The sequence below is a fragment of the Meira miltonrushii genome, assembly GCF_003144205.1.
Source record: "Meira miltonrushii strain MCA 3882 unplaced genomic scaffold FA14scaffold_3, whole genome shotgun sequence".
NCBI classification, from domain to species: Eukaryota; Fungi; Basidiomycota; class Exobasidiomycetes; order Exobasidiales; family Brachybasidiaceae; genus Meira; species Meira miltonrushii.
In genome coordinates, this window is record NW_020289945.1 from 640,375 (window position 1) to 660,904 (window position 20,530).

At 44.4% G+C, this 20,530-nt stretch overlaps 9 protein-coding genes across 9 annotated transcripts; 5 read left to right on the plus strand and 4 right to left on the minus strand.

Annotated features, from left to right (window-relative positions):
- Positions 1 to 1,383: 1,383 nt before the first annotated feature.
- FA14DRAFT_109951 (uncharacterized protein) lies at positions 1,384 to 1,542 on the plus strand (the record flags this gene model as incomplete). The annotated part of the gene is made up of 1 exon (XM_025495899.1): positions 1,384 to 1,542. A coding segment is annotated over one exon (159 nt), but the record flags the coding sequence as incomplete, so codon positions are not given.
- Positions 1,543 to 2,718: 1,176 nt separating this feature from the next.
- Positions 2,719 to 5,003, plus strand: FA14DRAFT_190545 (uncharacterized protein; the record flags this gene model as incomplete). The annotated part of the gene is made up of 6 exons (XM_025501800.1): positions 2,719 to 2,847; positions 2,920 to 2,970; positions 3,029 to 3,101; positions 3,169 to 3,311; positions 3,396 to 3,500; positions 3,582 to 5,003. 6 exons carry the CDS (start codon positions 2,719 to 2,721, stop codon positions 5,001 to 5,003), a joined length of 1,923 nt encoding a protein of 640 aa, XP_025353692.1.
- Positions 5,004 to 8,045: 3,042 nt separating this feature from the next.
- On the plus strand, positions 8,046 to 9,279 carry FA14DRAFT_61811 (uncharacterized protein). The gene has a single exon (XM_025502570.1). It carries the CDS (start codon positions 8,249 to 8,251, stop codon positions 9,218 to 9,220), a length of 972 nt encoding a protein of 323 aa, XP_025353693.1. The 5' UTR covers positions 8,046 to 8,248; the 3' UTR covers positions 9,221 to 9,279.
- On the minus strand, positions 9,280 to 10,390 carry FA14DRAFT_61806 (uncharacterized protein). Its single transcript, XM_025502569.1, has one exon. The coding sequence runs from the start codon at positions 10,230 to 10,232 to the stop codon at positions 9,339 to 9,341; it is 894 nt and encodes a 297-aa protein (XP_025353694.1). The 5' UTR covers positions 10,233 to 10,390; the 3' UTR covers positions 9,280 to 9,338.
- Positions 10,391 to 10,526: 136 nt separating this feature from the next.
- On the plus strand, positions 10,527 to 12,464 carry FA14DRAFT_173199 (threonine dehydratase I; the record flags this gene model as incomplete). The annotated part of the gene is made up of 1 exon (XM_025500459.1): positions 10,527 to 12,464. One exon carries the CDS (start codon positions 10,527 to 10,529, stop codon positions 12,462 to 12,464), a length of 1,938 nt encoding a protein of 645 aa, XP_025353695.1.
- A 174-nt stretch (positions 12,465 to 12,638) lies between these two features.
- FA14DRAFT_164891 (UV excision repair protein Rad23) lies at positions 12,639 to 13,950 on the minus strand (the record flags this gene model as incomplete). Its single annotated transcript, XM_025499916.1, has 2 exons — positions 12,639 to 13,811; positions 13,885 to 13,950. 2 exons carry the CDS (start codon positions 13,948 to 13,950, stop codon positions 12,639 to 12,641), a joined length of 1,239 nt encoding a protein of 412 aa, XP_025353696.1.
- A 296-nt stretch (positions 13,951 to 14,246) lies between these two features.
- On the plus strand, positions 14,247 to 16,051 carry FA14DRAFT_161272 (tryptophan synthase beta subunit-like PLP-dependent enzyme). Its single transcript, XM_025499039.1, has one exon. The coding sequence runs from the start codon at positions 14,308 to 14,310 to the stop codon at positions 15,970 to 15,972; it is 1,665 nt and encodes a 554-aa protein (XP_025353697.1). The 5' UTR covers positions 14,247 to 14,307; the 3' UTR covers positions 15,973 to 16,051.
- Positions 16,041 to 18,359, minus strand: FA14DRAFT_190552 (WD40 repeat-like protein). Its single transcript, XM_025501801.1, has one exon. It carries the CDS (start codon positions 18,274 to 18,276, stop codon positions 16,048 to 16,050), a length of 2,229 nt encoding a protein of 742 aa, XP_025353698.1. The 5' UTR covers positions 18,277 to 18,359; the 3' UTR covers positions 16,041 to 16,047.
- Positions 18,360 to 18,500: 141 nt separating this feature from the next.
- Positions 18,501 to 20,322, minus strand: FA14DRAFT_161273 (uncharacterized protein). The gene has a single exon (XM_025499040.1). The coding sequence runs from the start codon at positions 20,302 to 20,304 to the stop codon at positions 18,589 to 18,591; it is 1,716 nt and encodes a 571-aa protein (XP_025353699.1). The 5' UTR covers positions 20,305 to 20,322; the 3' UTR covers positions 18,501 to 18,588.
- Positions 20,323 to 20,530: the final 208 nt, after the last annotated feature.

A 20,530-nucleotide genomic window follows, 5' to 3' on the forward strand; every position in this document is an offset into this window, starting at 1 on the left:
CCTTCTAGTAGTGCAAGATATGCAGCAGATGGCGGAAAAGCGGTAATAGGTCACGAAGGTAAAGATGCGGAATCAACGCCAAGAACGTTTCAACCCGGTAGGCTTGCCAGTCCGATAAGTCATGTACCACTAGAATCTCCAACAACTCCAACGGCCGCCAATCCTATGGCACATCGAAAAGGTCAAGAAGAAAGAATTCCTTCCGGTATACGTAGGGAGCGAAGTATGATGGGCTTGAATCGTGAAGCTCCTCTTCCACCACCTAGGGTATCTTCAGCTGTTGCCGTTCCGCTTGCTTTGAGGAATGAAGGTCCTTCGGCTGTTCCGCACCATATGTACATGCAACCGTCAACGCAAAGTACAGGATCGATGCCTTCTTTGTCTTCCTCCATTTCGACTGCATCTGGTGGAAGCGAGAGAGCTCGAGTTCATTCGATGGAAGGTAGATTTGACAACAATAATCAAAGTCATCCTCCAAGTGCGTGGCACAATCATAGCGCTCAAGGTGCAGCTCGAACAATAAGCGGAAGTGATTCGTTCGCAAGTCCTCAGTCTTCTGTTTGGCATAGTAGATCATCAACGCTTGATTCGATTGAAACGACTAGCAGTTTGGCAAGCAATCCAAGTTCGAATAGCCTTTCACATCATTCCCATCATGCTGTTCGGCATATGAAGAGTGGAGAATATGCCATTCAAGAAGGTCCAACCACTCCAAGACATTATCGTGCAGATTATAATCGTGATTGGCGCTTCCCTGCTCAACAACATGAAATGGCTTCTCGATCGCCTCAACAGCATACATCGCGTACACGCCATGAAAGTTTGACAATGCCTACTTCATCCGGACATTATGGCGAATCAATGACTGCAGGTCATATGCCACCATCGCCATTTGCCAGCCTTTCGATTGCTTCGCCATCTTCGCATGGCGGTTCGTCCTCTGCTGATGCGATCGGAAGTGGATATCTACAGCATCAACAACAACAGCACATTCGTCCACGTGCTCAAACGATGACATACACTGAAAGGCGAATCGCTCCTTTGCCATCGCACAGCGTTCATGCTCAAGCAGCATCTGCCATGCATCAATCTCCACATTATCCTTATAACGATGCTTCTTCCGTTCATTCGGCCTCTCCAAAACGATCGTATTCTTCCCACAGCGTCAACAGTTTGCCACAAAGAGTTTCATCGATGGAAATTGAAAGTCACGTTTCAGGTCCTGGAGTGGGAATGTTTGACTTTCAACCTGCAAGACGCAGACTTTCATCTTCTGGTAGCCGACCAAGTACCGCCACTTCAACCAGTGCGGGAGCTCCAGGTGGTACTGTGATTGTGAGCGGTGCAAATGTTCCGGTTGGCAGTGGTGCAGGAGCGGCAAAGTATGAATGTGGTTGGTGTGGAAAACGTTTTTCTAGACCGTCTAGCTTGAAGATCCATCATCATTCGCATACAGGTGAAAAGCCTTTTGTTTGTAATGAACCTGGTTGTGGACGTACGTTTAGCGTGCAATCCAATTTGCGAAGACATCAAAAGAGTCATACGGCCAATGCAAGAAAGGTGAATTTGCTTGGAACTCCATCAGATGTGCATGAAGCACAAGATCTTCACAATAGCGGACAATTTGGTTCGCGATATGAAGCAAAACCTGTAGGCATTCCAAATAGATCTGGTGGTCATGTAGGACAAATGGGTTTGTCGCATAGCATGTCAATGCCATACGTTGGAGCTGCAACTGGCAATCATGGACATGGTGGAAGCGGAACAAGTTTACGTAGTATCGGCAATTCCGCCGTTGGTTCAAGTGGTATGCGTGCATTTAGCGGAGATCCGCACAGCTTTGGAGGTTTACGTGAACGAAAGACGTCTGTTTCATCTTCACTTGCAGGAGATAGAACGGATGAAGAGGAAGAGTATTTTGATGTTGAAAATAATGATGATCAAGCCTTTGGAGGCAATCGTTCTTATTCAGCCAATTTTAATCCAGCAACAAAGAGACCATTCTCTTCCTCAACGGATACTGAAATGATGCAAGATATACACGAAGAAGTTTCAGCATCATCACATAACTCTAATACGATTTGTGATGATGAAAGTCGTCCGGTCACTGCAGGTAGCGTTCAAACACGATTTCAAGGATTACTCAATCCACCTAGGAGTGCTCCATCTAATTAGCGATTTATTATTATTCTTGACAATGTATTCATGCTAGATTTCTCTCTCTCTCTCTTTTTGTGCCAGGTGCACATTTTTGCTTTTTTCGAAATGCTTAATATTTCTCTAATCATGAATGACTGTGTTGTGTGTTTAGCATTGCAATTGTGTATTACCTGCATTGATGGGGATGTGTGTATTCATTCATGTGTCACATCGTCGGACCTTGTTGCACAACCTGCACGCGACTTGTTCAACACGTCACGATAAGATCACATTCACGGCGCCGTTACGAGACGCAAAAGCCGAACAAAATGGGGCTTTTGACTCTCTTTTGTTCTCGGGGGAGAAGAGAGAAACAAACGAGCAGTGTTGTACAAAATTGAATGAATAAGACAAAACCTTTTTTTTACCCGGCCGGCCAAAAAAGATTTTGCCCACTTTAATTCCAATCAAGACGCTGGCTTTGATTTTGAGATTGACATTGCAATCGAGACTTTTTTTCACTTTGTGACTTTCATCACCATTCGCATCCAACAACCACTAATTTCGAATGGAAACAGCATGCCAATATTTGGAGATTTGTTGGAAATTCATCTATTTCCTCATACCGTACCTCAAATTCTGAAAGAAAAACAAATACGAACGTATTATCATAAGGAGTACAACATTCAATATGTCAATTTGGAACCGGTGAGTATTGGGAGGACATGAGAGAAATCATAAATGTCAAAGTTTGATTCACACACTTTCTCTTCCTTTCAGGTATGCAACATCGATCAACGATATACGGGGGAAGTGGTTTGTGGAATAAAGGTTAGTGATGATGCACATACATGATCACGATTGAATGTTTACTGACTTTCTTGCACAGCTTCACAATATTTTGGCCAAAGAGGAGAATATCTCTTTTGAATTCTGCGTTATTACCGTAAGAATATGTGATAGTAGGTGTTGATAATGCAACCAAAGCTGAATCGAAACACTGATCACTTTCTCTTTTGCTATTCACAGAGGTTGTCTCTCAGCTCCTCATATCAAGCGAGGACCTTGAGCGTGGTGTTGAAGACTTTTACACAGGCTCATTCAAGAGCAGGACTATTGGATGTCATCCAATCTTTGTCACTTTCGATGGCTATGGTAGTGGCCTTAGCTGTGTGAGTGATTCATAGGATCATAACTCCGACGAACGAGGAAATTTCTGACAGCATTCAATACCCTCCTTCTCAAAATCGTTCCAGTCACCTCATCAAGTCACATTCCGGTTCAACATGAGCAAACAGCGATTTAACGAAGATTACATTCCTCTTCATTTCGTCAACAGATTTAAAGAGATGGAAGAAATGGTGCGTATATTGCGAATAAGCCATCCGAACAGTTTTCTCAAAGATGCTAACCTTTGTTTTCCATTTCATCCAATCAAACAGCCGCAACAGGCAGGTGCGAAAAGACCAAGAGAAGAAACGAATGGCGGTGAATATCATAATGGCAATGCATATGACCGATCACAGCGAGCATCAAGTTCGAGGCCACCGGTTTACCCAATTGGTAGAGCTGCACCAAAACCTTACAATGATGACTACCATCAACCTAAGAGAGCACGTACGGAACCCTGTTCCTCTGATAATTTCAATGGTCACTACAATACGTCTGGATACGAGTGGCACGAGCGATATGACATGTATGAGCGTGGACGATCAGAAACTTTTTGGCAGCCGAATGGTGTTCCATCAAGCTCAAGCAGGCATACAGCTGCCACCACTGCGCAAGAAAGGGACGATCCACCACGCCATCTGCGCATCAAGTTGTTAAAGAATACTGATTCTCAGCAGAGCGGCCCATCTTCACTTGCTTCAGACGAAATTGATCAATTGATCAGAGCTAAACGTGAGCACGAGGAAATTGACCCTTCGACTTATCGTATTATGTTTGTCAAAGAAGAGCCTTTCGAGCATACACTATCATACGGCGAGCCCGAGCAAACGGATGATTATACCTTACCTCATCGAGAAAGTGCAGCGCCTTCTACTGCATCTGCATTCAGTGAAGACATAGCTTCAAATGTAATTTCCAGTGCGGTTGATACAGCTGTCACATCTGTTCAAGAGGATCACATGGATTCCGCTGCAGTAGAATCAGCGATTCAATCCGTTCAATCAAATCATGGTCAAATGAATGTTGCCACAACTTCAGCAAGCATGCTTGGTACAGATGAAGTCAATGGAACTGTGGGGGGATCTTCTCCTTCTATCGGGATGCAGTCTGGAATACCGAGGGTAAAGTCGGAACCGACAGATATCATGGAAAGAGCCAGACGGGAAATGTTACGCAGAGCCTCGCAAAGAGCTCAAGCTCAAAGTGTGCCAGAATCACAGCAATCCGTTGAAGATCCGCTCAGACAAGCGGCAACATACAGCACCGTGCTAGACTCTACATCACAGCCGTCAACCTCAGCTGGGCCTTCAGTCACATCGATTCCGGAAAATATGGAAGGGGCAACGCTTCAGCCTTCTCCAAACGAAGAGCCAGAGGATGAAAATCAGATAGCAAGTACATCTTCAGTACCTCAAGAGACGATCCCGCTTCTCCAGCAGCCAACTCTTGACGATCAAGTATTGCCTTCTTTGAATCTGCCTGCACAGCATTCTCTGGAAGCAGGACCATCGACAATCGGGCTCAACGAACCGGTGCAAAATGTCAACCCTCGTTTGATCTCTCCTCTGCCTCAGAGAGCTCTTCGAAGTTGCATACCCAATGAGACGCAAAGACAACGACAGAAAAGGAGAGTCACTTTCAACACTGAAGCAGAGGATGACAAAGGTGGCATCTCGCCAACAAAGGTCAATTGAGGTGAACGGAAAGATACGGATATCAAAGTGACATGTAATTTTGGAGGAGAGCAAAGATAAAAAGTACAACAAGTAAAATAGAGAAAAAAAAAAAAAACAAAAATGGCCATATTCAAGTGAAAGAGGCAAAGTGTGAAAATTGTGAGTGAGTTGGGATAAAGAAAACAATTCCTAAAGAATATAACATCCTTTTTAGCAGCAAAGGCTCAAGATCCGTGGTAGATTGTCCATTGTGAATACATTTCGGATTTATTGGAAGAAGAGCGTTTGAACATCGCTTGTACTGAAGCCTAAACCGCAAGAAGGACATTTTCGTTGACGAGTTTGAATTCGTGCATCAACGCATTCATTGCAGAAAGTATGCAAACAACGTGTGATGATTCGATTACGATAACGATCTTTGCATGCAGAGCAACGTAAGATCGAATTTAAAGCTTCAATTTGATCGTCATCAGCAAATGAACCCTTCTTTCGCGTACCGCCCGAGCTTGCCAATTGCTTGCGAACTTTGTCAAGATCACGCTGTAGCTTTTCACATCGTTCTTGTGCAGAAGATCTAAGCTTTGCTTCTTCAACGACTTCTTGCGTTTTCTGTCGACTGACGGCGATCGCTTGATCTCTCGTTTCGATAGATCTGTTCAATTGATCTTGCATTGTATTCATCGTACTTTGCAAATTCAACAAATTCGAATTGGCCTCATTGACAAATCTTCGCAATTCGGTCACTTCAGATTCGTATTTTTGAATTTGATCTTGCCAAATCTTTTCCGCTTCTGTATACTTTTCCAAAACTCTTGTTTGACGCTCAACGTTACGCAACGCAACCCTTTTCTCATTCTCAATCGCATCTTTTGCTCGCATCGCACTGAAATATTTGTTATCCGCTTTGGCTTTCTCTGTCGTCAAACGTGAAAGCTTTTCTTCCATCCTTCCAAGGTCGGCAATACGTGTTCCAGCAATATTTTCAGCTTCTCTGTAAGCTGCATTTAGTTTATCCAATTCATCGCACAACGCAGTCGTGCTGGCGTTTGCGGTATCCAACTCCCTTTTTGATTTTTGCAGCTCTTCGTGCTGCTTTTGTAGCAGTGCAGAGATAGATTCCGGTGTTTTACCATCGGCTCCTTCCCCTGCTTGTTCCAGAATAGCATTCAACTCTTGCAATTCTTTCTGCAATGTTGATACTTTGGAAGCCAGTTCAGCCTCTGTAGTGGATGAAGATCTAGCTTCCTGTTGTCTTTGCAGGTCAGCAATTCTTTCTTCCGCAGATTTGAGGCGCGATTGCAAGTCGGAAATCAATTCAGTATCGGCATCAGCTTGCTCTTTTTCTTCTTCAGTAAGGCCAGCTTTAATCTTGGACATCCAAACGTCATCTCCAAGTCTTGCGGCCAGACTGGTTTGAAGACGTATGATCTCTGCTCTTAGAATATTGATCCGCTTCTCTTTCACTTGTACCAAAATCTTCATTTCGTCGATTTGCGTATATTTGACAGCCTCTTTTTGTCTCTTGTCAGTCAATTCTGCATTCAATTCGTCTCTTTGACTACGTAGACGAGCAACATCACCTTCATGCGTTTTGACTGCATTCCTCAGTTCATCCACCAAAGAATTCGCTTCAACTTTCGCCTTTGCTTCATACTCTTGACGCTGTTCTCGCAATTCGGTATTTTCTGATTCCAGTCTTTCATTCACTGACTTCAATCGTGTATGCTCCTCTCCAGCAAGCTCATATCGGTGATGCAACTGTCTGTAAAGGTCTGATGCAACCAGTTTCTCTTGCGGTATATTTTGAAGTTCCATTTTTAAAGCTTCACTTTCTTGGCGCAAGACAACTACTTGATTACGCCATCCGTCCAATTCAAGTAATCGACTTTCTGCCAATTTCTGTGCATCCTCAAGCTCTTGTGCAACTTCAGCAGACGCATGATTGTTGGTGCCATTCACTGAAGTACCTTCCTGAATCTCATTTTCTGCCACTTGCTTGCGCTTAACAGCAGCCTGTCGTTCTGCTTCGGCGGCTTCTACTTTGGCTCTTTCTGCCTCTTCCTCCGCTTCAGCACCCGGTCTTTCTGTTGCTTTCACTGTAGAGCTATGCATACGATCGTTCAAGCGTTCATATTTGCGCAACTTTTCGATTGTAATATCGAGTTCATCGATTAGGCTATCGCGATCTTCTGATGTACGTTGAAAGCGTGCTCTTAGCGAAGCTGACTCTTCTGCCAGCTGATGGCATTTTGCCTGTAGCTCGTCTACTTCAGGACCAGATCCTGGCGTCAATTGAACAATCATGTTGAGGATTGCCTTCATAGATGCATTTCGTTCTTCGAGCGATTTCGAGAAGGCTGATGTTGAAGGTTTGCGAACAGAGACTGCGATAGCACTTGTCAAAGCGGAATGGGTTTCGTCTGATATTTTTCCATCTTGTATCAGAATCTGCACATCTTCCACTAGAGTATTCCAGAATGTATTTAGAGCTGTACATTTTTCGTCAGTTTGATCGACTAGAATCTGTAAGTCTCGTACTTTTGTTTTCGCTCTTGCTAAGTCTCTCTGAGATTCGCGCATCTTTCGAAAGATGGCTTCCTTGCGGAAGGCATCAAGACCTTTGTAGGCTGGGATGATATCCTCTTCATCTTCGCCATTTTGATCTTTTTTGATATCGATTGGTGATCCGTTGGAGATAAAGGAAGAATTCGCTCTATCCAAATGCGGCCGCTTTGTCACAGAAGTGATTTCAGATTTTACTTCAGGATCTAGCGGCCGCTTTCGATCCTCAAAATCTAGCGTTGCCATACCACATGTACAAAAATATTTGTATGATGTGGAAGGCGTTTTAAGTGTACTTTTTTCCTTGTCCTTCAATCGGACACAAGACACCGCACCCGTAGGTCAATTGGCCTCGAGAGCACTAACAAGATTATAAAGGGAGTTGTGTATGATCGATCATCCAACAACCAAGAGCGGATGACCGGAAGTTGAAGTAGGGGAATGATGATGGTTGAAGTGAATGAATTGCCATCAAAGCTTGACACTATGAACAAACTTCATATACGCGCAAGAGTGAGAGAGGGCGATAAATGCGTGTGTCTGTCTGTGTGTGTGTGCGTATTTTTGAAAAAGAATTCTAATTTACTCACGTGAATAGTAACAGGCGCTGGGCTCATATTCATATTCATACCATACCACTGTGACAATGCCTTCAGCCCATCCTTAGCTCCATCACATTGTGACCATGTCGTAAGAAAATAATGGCCAAAGAAGGCAAAATTAATGCTCAAGGCGCAAAAGCACAACCGCTACGTGTTGCCCAACATGAATCCGTTCATACGTTGAACGCAATCTTGCAACAATCAGCATTCGCCTCTGTCAATTCAATCTTGAAAGGGAATTTGCCTCCGTCATCCGCACGAAAAGGATGTCAATATCTGCAAAGCCTTGCACGCAAGGCAACACTACGACTTGACGTTTCTGTCAAGCGCTCGATTTGCAAAAGATGTCATTCTTTCTTGTTACCTGGCATCAGTTGCACTATCCGTGTTCGACCTTCAAAGCCATGTGATCTTGTTCTGGTGAGACGATGTACGATTTGCGGTACGAGTAGGAGGTTGCCTTGTCCAGCTGTCCAGTCAAAGCGCTTCAAAGCTTTGGCAAGAAGGCACGAAAAACGACAAGCAAATATCGATAGCCGAAAGGTGTCAAAGAAAGTAGAGACTGCCACACAAGGAGCCATTATTGTTGATGAAAACGGTGTTTTGTGTACAGCTGAAGCTGAGTCCGGAAGGCTCAGCCAAAGAGCTCGGCGAAGAGCGGCCCGAAATATTAAGAAGGAAGCGAATGATTTCCCACAGATGTCAAGTAGACGAAGGAGGAAGAAAAAGAACCCGAAAGGTCCGCAGACTGGTAGCGCTGCTGATGTCAGTCTATTGTCCACCACCACTCAATCAACTGAGCCAAAGACTTCTTCGGCATTGCATTCCAACAAAGTAAAAGGTCCACAGGAACCTTCCAAGGCGCTACCGAAGAAACAACGAGCACGAAAGTTGACCCTTCCACCTTATCATGAGCGAGTACAGTCAACCTCCTCCTCTGAGTCACTCTGGAAGCATGATATACCAAATGAAGCATCTGAAGCCGAACGTCAAGCTTTGAGCACGCTGAGAGGCGATCACATTGTCACTGTAGGCCTAGGCAAGGGAGGCATCGTAGGCGATCGATTGTGATGTTGTATAATATTGTACCTTTACTTCAATTCAAGCTGTAGCATAATCAATATAGATTTCTTCCCGAGGCAAGAGTGGTGTGTGGGTATGACTCTTACATGAAGCATAGTTGAGCAAATCATCGTCGGAATGCATGCATACCAAATCTGGCAACTTTGGGTGTAAGGAAAAGAGAGATAGGAAGTCGGATTGGAAGAAGAATTTTGACGAGAATGTATGCAGCCAAACCATCTCTAATTTGTCCAAAGTCAATCTCATCAGCAGCACTACGGGCTGATCGTTTTGTGTATCCAACAATGCGATCCTTAATTCCGTTTGCTCGGGCTTCCACTTCATTTGCTCCTTTTGCTTTGTCTGCATTTGTACCTCCAATCTTTCGCATAGCTTCTTGTGTAATTTCTTCTTGATCACCCGAAGCAAGCTTTCGAAGACTCTGAACTGCTTTTCCTCCGTATTTAGCATATTTCCATCCGTTCTGCAACCCTCTGCGTGCCATACGTTCTACCAATTGTTCAACAGTCATCTCAGAATGACGATCCTCTTGGCCTGGTGGTAAAGGACCTGCTAAACCATCAATCACCACATCAGGAACCCAATCTGGCACTTTACGTGATAGTAACCAAGCTCCTTGTGGACCAGCCAGTAAGGCATTACTTATGTTTGTTTGACGAAGAGTGAAATAGATCGGAGGAACTAATGCCCATCCCAAGGTAAAATGAGTAAAAACGAAAGTTGGAATCAAGAGTAGATACCCTGGCTTTTGTCGTACTGCTGTCTTGGCTGCCTCCGTTGCTGCTGATGCGGCTGCTGTTGTGTTTGTTGGCTGTTGTCTGAATACGGTTGATGTACTGAAATGTGTCTTGTTCACTTTTGGGATGCTGAATCGTGGAAGTGCAGTTCGGTTGAGGGCAATGGGAAGTCTTGCTCCATTTGACATAGCAAGTGGAGACCCTATCCAACCCTTTGGCATGCCCATGAAAGGTACTCCACTACGATATTGGTCCCTCATCATCAAGTTGAATTTAAGAGTGGCAGGTGATGGCGGCAGGATCTTACTGAGAGGAATTCTTGATTGAACTTCTGACACTTTTCTTCCCTTTGTTTCATTTTCAAGCGTGGAGGTTACGTCCCCTGCTTATCGTCGGATATCGGGATTTTGCCATATGTCGGAGCGCGTTTAAGTTTTTCTCCAGCTTTTATGACTGTTTAGTTAGTTTGGAGAGAGCTTAAGAAGAAATGCTATCAAGCGGGAAAAAGTCCGCAACCACCATCTGATCACCCTGCAAAGCTTTTTGATATTTGCAAAATGTCAAGTGAGCCGTATCAAGCTGACAATTTACCGCCAGCATACGTCCCTGGACCATGGCCGCCGATCACAAAGGAAGCTGGAGAAGGATCAGAAAAAATATCAGAGACCTTACAACAAGCATACGATGATTTACCATCCCATTTACGTTTACCAAATGGTGAACCTGATTATCTTCGATTGATTTTATCAGCAGACATTTACTCTCTGGTAAAGCAAACTCCGCTTATGCTCGCAACCAACCTTTCGACCCGATTAGGATGTCAAGTCATGATGAAACGTGAAGATTTACAGCCCGTTTTCAGTTTCAAATTACGAGGAGCATTCAACATGATGCGTCAATTAACAGATGAGCAAAAGTGGAAAGGTGTGATTGCTTGCAGTGCAGGAAATCACGCTCAAGGTGTAGCACTTTCAGGATCTCATCTAAACATTCCTTGTACTATCGTCATGCCAACAGGAACGCCGAGTATCAAAACTGAAAATGTAAGAAGATTAGGCTCAAAAGTGGTTTTGCATGGTGTCAATTTCGATGAAGCAAAGGCAGAATGTGCAAGACTTGCTCGCATTCATGGACTCAAGATCATTCCTCCTTTTGATGAACCACGAGTGATTGCAGGTCAAGGTACGGTCGCTGTTGAGCTGTTATCACAAACCGATATGAGCAAAGTAGATGCTATCTTTTGCTGCGTTGGAGGAGGAGGTTTGTTAGCCGGAGTAGCATCTTACATCAAACGTATTGCACCTCCAGGTATCAAAGTGATTGCTGTGGAAACATACGATGCCGATGCATTAGCAAGAAGTCTAGAAGCAGGACAGCGTGTGACATTGGATGACGTCGGTTTGTTCAGCGATGGAACGGCAGTACGTATCATTGGTGAAGAGAACTTCCGTCTTTGTCATGGATTGGTGGATGGTATAGTCCGGGTAGACACAGATGAAATTTGTGCTGCTATAAGAGACGTCTTTGAGGACACAAGATCGATACCCGAGCCAGCTGGAGCATTGGCTATTGCAGGGATGAAGAGGTACATCCTGGAAAATAATTTGCAAAACAGTGGAAAGAGATTCATTGCAACTGTGTCAGGCGCCAACATGAACTTCTCTAGACTACGTTTCGTTTCTGAACGTTCTGAACTTGGTCAAAAGCGAGAGATTCTGTTAATGGTCGAGATTCCCGAATCACCTGGAAGTTTCTTACGACTTGCACAAAAGATTTTCCCAAGACAATTATCTGAGTTCAGTTATCGTTATGATCGCTCAGATCGCGCACAAATCTTCTTGAGTTTCTTATTGGACACACCTGCGGGAATGCAAAATCTACCTGCAACAAGTGTTCCTCCTCCTCCAACGTCAGGAGGAATGCCAGTTCCAACACCCGTTGCTGAAGAAGCACATATTCGCGCTCAAAGCACCTCAAATGGTACCTCTACGCCTTCTCGTGGAAGATTTGAAGAACGTAGCGATAACACAGCAAGATTGCCTTCGCCTGCACCCGCACCTGGAAAACAACAAGAAGATTTATTTGCTACTCAAGCAGCCGCCATTCAGGCAGTATATGAAAGTGAAGTTCAAGCAATTTTGGAAATGATTAATGGGGAAGGTATGACAGCGATCGATATTAGCAATAATGAAGTAGCTAAATCACATGCAAGATATATGGTCGGAAGTAAGAGTGAAGTACCAAACGAGCGATTGTTCCAATTCACCTTCCCAGAAAGACCTGGTGCATTGCTGAAATTCTTGCGTGGATTGGATAAAGGTTTCAATGTTTCATTGTTCAATTATCGTAACAATGGTGGAGATACCGCTTCCATCCTAGTCGGCATTCAAGTTGAACCAAATCAAGAAAGCGCATTCCAAAAATTCCTGCAGACGATCGGTTATCGATTCCGAGAAGAAACGGACAATGAAGTTTATAAGAAATTTATGCGGTAATTTATCATGAATCTCCTTTCATACTGTACCGTCACGCATCAATGTACTATTCATCGCAATATAATTTTGCCGTTGGTAATAAAACTCAGCTTTTCACTGGTTGTTGGATTCGTTTGAGAAGAATAACAATACAAGCGCAAACGCAGCGAAAAAAGAATGTGTGTTCCAGACCGATTAATCTTCGAAATCTTGCGGATTATCAAAGTAATATTGGATGGCCATTTCCACATTCCTTCCACACATAAGGTATACCTCTATTGCTTTGTTTTCTTCAATACCCATAGCAATAATTTGTTCAACTGCAGTTCTATCTTCTTGACCAAGATCGCCGATGCTGGGTAGATTGACGCCTTCATCTCCTTCTTCGCCTCCAACAGCATTGTTTGCCAACAAGTTCAAAACGGCTTCTGGATCATCTGCCATTGCATTTGCTAGCTGAGGATTGCTCTGTGCCAAAGCTTGAACTAAAGGAGCCAAAGCGGCAGGATTTTGTTGAACCAATTGTCGTAATTGACCAATCATAGCCGGATTGCCTAAATCGAGAGCTGTGTTGCCACTTCCATCATCTTCACCCAAATCACGCAAGGCAGCCAAACTATCACCACCTGCACCTCCTCTTCCAGCACCGCCTGCGCGACCGCCACCACCTTGTGCTTGAGCGGCTGCTGCTTCGAACAAATTTCCGCTTCGAGGGTTAGTTGTAGCAGCTGGTGGGGCAGCAGGTTGTGCGGGTGTGGCGGTAGGAGCGGCAGACTCTTGTTGGGCTGCACCAGTTCCTGCACCGGCACCTGCTCCAGGGGCGGGAGCAGCAGGTGCTTGAGGTTGGGAAAGGTGTTCGGGAATGCCAGTCATCAAGTATTCAACGGCTCTTTCGGGATTGTTGAAACTTGCACGCATTGCCTTTTGCACTTCGCTCTTCTCGAATCCCATTTCCACAATGTTGTTAACAGCTTGCTCTAATGCTGAACCAGTGAGAAATTGTGATGATCCAGGAGGTCCCGATTCAGCTGGAGCAGCGGCTGGGACAGTTGAAGCAGCTTCGGTAGGGGCGGCAGAGGTAGCTGCTGCTTGTGGAGCTGGTGCTGTAGCTGTGGCAGATGCATCGGGAGCACTTGCTGGTGTCGCGGCTGGGGCAGCTTCTGCAGGAGCAGAGGCGGCTGCTGACGATGATGCTGCAGGTTTGGCAGCTTTAGGCTTGGATACCATTAATACCAAAAAATCTTTTTCTGAAACGCCACATGATTGAACTGTATCTGCATCAGTCAAGATTTTTCCAGAGTAGATGATCTTTTGTTGAGAGACTTGAAATCCTTGCTGCGATTCGATTTTACCTTTGACAGTGGCGATCTGATGAGGAGAAATGGTGTTAGTAATCGCAATTCGAATGTAAATGGTATACCCTCCACTGCTGTGTACGTACTGAATCACTGGACTCTGCATCTACTGTAAAGGTAGAGCCTTGAAGAGATTTGAACTTTAGCTTCATTTTGTGACTGATTGCTGAATATGGAATAATAAAGAGCTTCAACAATGAAGGTGATTGCAAGAAGAATAATTGATGTTGTAGCCACCAAGTGTTATTTCCGTCAACGTCCGTGCTCATGTTCCTTTTTGCTGCAGTGGAAGGGAATTGCGCGTCCTAAAGCGTTGCACGTGTTTAAGTTGCAAGCCGGGAAAAAGAAGAAAGAAGATTTGGGGAGTCACAAGCGTGTAGAAGGAAGGAAGGCACTTGAGCTTAAAAAGTTAATGGATGAGAAGAATGCAAAGTTGTTGTTGGATAAGAGAGTTCTGATAAGATTGTGTGCATTTATCACTTTGATTACCACACTTCAAATCACAAAAGATGAGATATACCAGCACACGAGGTGGAACAGAAGAGCTTACCTTTGAGGAAGCAGTCCTTCGAGGATTGGCTCCTGATGGAGGTCTTTATATTCCAACTACGATACCCGATCTACCCTCAAAATGGGAAACAGAATGGGCAAATTTACCATACGATGAATTAGCTTTCCGCATCTTGTCCTTGTTCATTCCCGACTCAGAGAAAGAAGGCGGAATTCCATCAGAAGATCTACGCAAGCTTGTCCAGAAATCATACTCAACTTTCCGAGCTTCAGAAGTTACACCTTTGAAGCAATTGAGCGAAAAGCAATGGTGCTTGGAACTTTGGCATGGTCCTACGTTTGCATTCAAGGATGTCGCCCTTCAAACATTGGGAAACCTGTTTGAATACTTTTTGGCAAGAAAGAATGCCGGCTTGAAGCAAAATGAAGCACGCCATACACTCACAGTTTTGGGAGCCACAAGTGGAGATACAGGAAGTGCAGCTATTGCTGGATTACGATCAAAGACGGACATTGACATCTACATCTTATTCCCTAAAGGTCGTGTCAGTCCTATCCAAGAGGCACAAATGACAACCGTTTTGGACGAGAATGTGCACAACTTGACATTAGAAGGAACGTTTGATGACTGCCAAGATGTTGTGAAAGCTTGCTTTGGTGATGCTCAATTCAATGCAAAGCATCATTTGGCCGCTATCAATTCTATCAATTTTGCACGTATTCTTTCACAAATCGTATACTACTTTTCAGCTTACTTCCAATTCAAAAAAGCGAATGCAGGCTCTAATGCAAAGATTCAATTCGTCGTACCAACTGGAAACTTTGGTGATATTTTGGCAGGATACTATGCAAAGAGACTTGGACTGCCAACAGCTGGTTTAGTTGTCGCAACCAATGAGAACGACATCTTACAACGTTTCTGGGCTACTGGAAGGTATGAGAAGCAAGACTCCTCGTCCGAAGGCTCAGCACAAACAGCACCTGCTGCAGGATCATCCGATGGAAGTCAGTCTGCAGTCGGAGGGGTCAAAGCAACTTTGAGTCCTGCGATGGACATCCTTGTATCCTCCAACTTTGAACGTCTTTTATGGTATATCGCTCTTGAATCACAGGGGAAAGGCAACGACGCCTCTTCTCGTCAAGCCGCAAGCAAGCAAGTGAACCAATGGATGCAAGATCTCAAATCGACCGGAAGGATGACTGTGAGCAAAGAACAATTAGCTTTGGCACAAAGAGATTTCATTGCAGAGCGTGTTAGTGATCAACAAACCAAGGAGACAATTCTGCAGTACTTTACCGCCAAGCCATCTTCTTACCTCGTCGATCCACATACAGCCGTTGGTTTCAATGCAGCAAACCGAGTCCAATCTGGCGATCATGTTCAAATCGTTCTATCGACAGCTCATCCAGCCAAATTTGCTGAAGCAGTCACTTCAAGTTTAGAGAGTGCCAATGTACCTTTTGATTTCGAAAAGGATGTTTTGCCAAAGGAGATGGTCGGTTTGCTAGAAAAAGAGAGAAGAGTTGAAGATGTTCGTTTGGCCGATGCTGCTGATTCCAAAGGGTCAACAGTGGACCGTCTATGCCAAGCAACTCGTCAAGTCTTGGACAGGAATGCACAAAAGTCTAAAAAGGCTACTTCACAAGCTTTACCTAGCGTTTGAGTGTGGGTGGATAGGATTATAGATTGCTGATAATGTACAATGAGATTGAATACGTAATAAAAACATACATTTTGTCTAATTTTGCGAAGCACTCCATGTGCGAATTGTATGATCGTCCGAGATGGATGCCAATGTTGGACCATTTGGACCATGTGCCCAGGATATACCGTTTATTTCGAAATTGTTGCGATGTGCTCCATGTAAAATTGCAGGTTTCGCCATTTCTATAAGCTCTTCTTGTCCTTGTCCATAGATGGAAACGTTGGATTGAAAGTTGAAGTCAGGATCCTCGGATGCAGGAGACAGAGAAGAGGATTGCCTTTTTGCCCCATTTGGTTGTAAGTCGGCTATATGTACACCCAGGGAAGAAAGTTCAGCAGCAGCTTTGCTTGCAGCATGCGTATCCCATACCGATACAGCCCCTGAGCTGCAGCCTAAAGCCAAAGTCCTTTCATCATCATGGAGTGCCAATCGAGCATAGAGAGAATTCCCTCTTTGCGCCGGATCGAACATTGGTCCGATGGGCAGGCCAAGGTCGGTGGTAGAACGAGCTTTGAGATCGTAAAGAGGAAGTGTATAAATACAACCATCCGTGCAAGCCGTAAATATTTTAGTGGAAGATGCAACAATGCTTGAAATACCATGTGGGCTTTTGTTCTTCGTGAATTGCAGAGAAACGTCTAGACCAGCTTCTAGTGGATCATTGATCCCCATCAATGTTTCTTCCATTTGATCACGCATATTGATATCGTCATAGCTAGCCATTGCACGAAGATCCCATAATTTCACAATACCATCACCGCATCCTGCACTGCATAAGATGTTGCTACCTCTTCCAGGGACATAAGTTAGCGAAGTGATGCCTTTGGGATACGTTGCTCTTCCTTGAGTACCACGTCTACCGCCTCGACTGCCAGGACCTTTGAGCGGTCTGACAGGTTCCGTAGTATGTGCACCCCAAATTGAAGCAATGGGTGGTGTGGAGTCGTTTCCGTCATCATCTTCACTCGTTGAGCTTGGATCACGTAAATCGTACAAATGAATCGCTCCGTCCCTTCCGCCACTGCAAAGGATATTTCCGTTTCCGTTTGGATCCCAAGAAATTGATCTTGGCGTTCCTCGATGACCGGAAAAGCTGCGAATTTGTTCACCTGTTGACGTATTCCAAACACGAATTTGATAATCACTTCCACCCGTTGCAATCATTTCATCATCCGGTCTCCATTTCACTTCAAATATCGAACCATCATGAGCAAGCCAAGAAGGTGTCGATCCATCATCTTCTGACATTGCGCCTTCCAAAGTGTTCAACAGAAACACTCTGCCTTCATTACTGCCCACTGCTAGCCATTGTGCTTGTTGACCACTCAAAGATCTCGATGAATTTGCATATTCACCACAGATCGGATGGGAGAATTGGTGGGTATCATGTTCCGATGGCAAAGTGAACAAATCCAAAGAAGGTGTAGAAGTGGTATAAAAGCTTGAATGGAATGCTCTTTGCGAAAAGTTGCACATTCGCCCTGATCCACCTCCTCCAAGTCTACCGGCAACGCTCAACACTCCGCGACCTAATGACCCCAAAGTATTACCACGCGAAGAGGTAGCGAAAGCAAGATGACCGAGATTGTTCGATCGCATGGCATGCATGTACGAAGCCATATTCGTTGTTACTAAACCTGCTCGATGTGATAGAGGCACAGGAACTGGCATAGCCGGAGGTTGTGCATTTCGATACGATGCTGCAATGAAGCGAGACTGGCTAACATTGATGGCAGGTGGTTTGATTGGCGAGGATGTGAGGTTGGAAGAAGATCTTTGATGTTTCGATTTCGAGGGTGATATATCAGTCAATGGAAATCGTTTTTGTGCTTTTGATCTTGGTGTCAGCTTGGTAGGTGTCCAGGGACTGATATTGGTTCGTCTATCGATATTTTCTTCATCATTAGATTCCTCTTCCGAGTCGCTCCAATCTGTGGCTCTCTTTTTTGATCGCTGAGCAGCTCTACGATCTTTTGAAAACCTTGCGAAAAGAGGTGCAGCTCTTGAAGGGGTCACTGTACCTTTAATTATAAATCGTGAAGGTGAGGGCTGAGATTGCTTTGTTTTTGCTAGAATTGGCCTTGAGCCAAAGAGCTCGTCACTTTCTTCATCACTGCTGTCGTCGAATGCATGATGCAAGCTATGCACAGCTCCTCGCCATGCTTTTGTCGGTGTACTCGGTCCACTGGATGATAAAATTGTAGTTCTCGCAAATGAATCTGATGATGATGGTGAAGCGAGTGGAGGTGTTCGCATCATCATGCTTTATACACAAATGTGATTATTGCATATAAGCTATGCTTTCCCTGATAACGAAAAGCAGGTAAGAATATTGACGATAAGAATGGTGGCGAAAGCTATAATCGTTCAGTGTTGGTCTCGAGTAAAGTATGACAAGAATACGGCTAAAGCGCTCAGTCAAAGTACGCGTTAAAAGCCCCATTAAATGCACTCTACACGAAAGAAAAGTCGCGCGTTCACGCGTTTGCTCGCGTGTTCAAAACAGAAATGATATTTGATGATGATGTACAAATGATATGATACAGATGGCCTTGAAGGCATGGGGTATAATGATCATCTTTTGCCCAAGAGAGGGTCCAAAGGTAAACTTGCAATGCAAGGTGCGATGAGAAGATTTCCAGAGAAGAAACCTCTTACGGTTGGGATCGCAACTGAAACCCAAAGGATAAAATTTGCCAAAACAAAGCCGGTAAAAACAATCTTTAACGTTAACGAATCCAATTCCATTGCTAATCTACCCGTGCAAATTGCCAAAGATGCAAGCGGAAAGGTAAAGCTCCAAAAACCCATATTGAATTTGAGATTACCTCTGTTCCATTCTAGCAAAAATGTTGCCGTTCCCATTACCATCCACCAGATCCCTAATGCGAATAGCAATAAAGCTGCAATCATTCCAGCACCGTAAAACGCTTCTCCAACGCCAAGTGTAAGTTGCGGAACACCAGTATTCGGTGTTGACGAGATACGGGGGAATAGAGTCATTGCCACCCTTCCTAAATGCAACGCTGCTTCTCCACCTTGACCGCATGGTCCCAAAGGCAGAAAGACGGAAACAATCACTTCTCTTGGCGGTGCTTTGAATAAGATCAATCTTTGCAGGTACAACACCAAGATCATCATTGCTAAAGGCAGTCCAATTCCTAGTTGCATATAACCTACTACCATCACTGTATATGCCAAGGTAGGGTGACCATCGATCAAATGTTCAGCAATCACGCTTGCAAGAGCTGCAGCAGTGATTGGCGGAACGACCGGGAGTAAAAGAGCGGCTGTTGTACCTTCAAACCTGTGACCTTTTTGATATGTGACAATACTCCAAGGAACCCCCAAAGCAACAACTGTGCTCAATAGACAACAAAAGAAGAACAAGCCAACAGCAACGAACGTTGGCCATATTCCCAAATCGAATGAAGTCGAGCCAAGTTGACAGATACCAGAAGTGATTGTGATTAAGCCCATAGGAACAGTTCCTAAGAACATGGACTTTTGAGGATGTTTGATGGTGAGAGGTAAGACTTGAGGAAAGAGAATGTACCTGGCGAGAAACGATGCTGAGAAGATGATAAAGATTGCAATATCCAGCAATAGATACACTAAAGCTGGCCAACGAATAAATGATCGAAAGAATGGAGAGTATTGTTCCGTACCCCATATTTGACCTAGCAAGGTGAACAATGTTGCAATTACACCCGTGCCCATTGTAACCGAAAACCAAGAGGGTGTGAAATGTAGCACTTTACTCTTCAATGATAAGCCTAACGACTGTTTCTGTTTTTCCTCATCTTTCTGTTCCCCCTCCTCAAAATTGCCTGGCTCGTCGTCCTTTTCATTTTGACCTCCAAGTCTTTTTCCATCTAGTGCAATTGACTCTTCTTTGGTCAGCCCCACACTGCCATCCAGACCATCCGAACCGCTTTTGACCGGCTCTCCCGCTCCAAAAGCCAAAGCCAATCCGACTTCATCATTTGTATATCCAGTATCTTCATCATCATCTATTCCTTCACGATTGGCAATCGAAGATGGTAATTGAGGCGCATTCAGAGGACTTAAAGAAGGTGAATTGGATGTGACAGCAGTCGCTCTTGTTTCCTGTGTTGTATGGTTTGTACCTTTGGATGCCTTTTCTGTTCTTGAGATGGATGAACTCCCTGCTCTTTGACTACTTGTGCTTCTGCTAGATGTAGCATCCGAATTTGTCAACGTCATCGTGACCATCAAAGGGTTTTGTTGTCTATGAGGATGATCAAGGATAGGAGTAAGAATGTTCATGTTTTATGCATTGCAACCTGCATAGATCCGGTGGAGTCGGATTTCATTTTTATTTTACATGGCTAAATCCTTTAAACCGTTGCCCGCTAATTGCGTGCGTTGCCCCGGATTGCAAAAAAAAAAAAAATTCAACGGACGACGCTAAAGATATACAAGGCCGGGAAAACTCAATGACTAATCTTTCATTTCCGATATGAACGATTTTATCGGAGGTACAGTCAAAAGA

Coding starts and splice junctions, on each gene's coding strand:
- FA14DRAFT_161273 (XM_025499040.1), bottom strand. CDS start 20,304: ATGAACATTCTTACTCCTATCCTTGATCATCCTCATAGACAACAAAAC.
- FA14DRAFT_190552 (XM_025501801.1), bottom strand. CDS start 18,276: ATGATGATGCGAACACCTCCACTCGCTTCACCATCATCATCAGATTCA.
- FA14DRAFT_61811 (XM_025502570.1), top strand. CDS start 8,249: ATGGCCAAAGAAGGCAAAATTAATGCTCAAGGCGCAAAAGCACAACCG.
- FA14DRAFT_161272 (XM_025499039.1), top strand. CDS start 14,308: ATGAGATATACCAGCACACGAGGTGGAACAGAAGAGCTTACCTTTGAG.
- FA14DRAFT_61806 (XM_025502569.1), bottom strand. CDS start 10,232: ATGATGAGGGACCAATATCGTAGTGGAGTACCTTTCATGGGCATGCCA.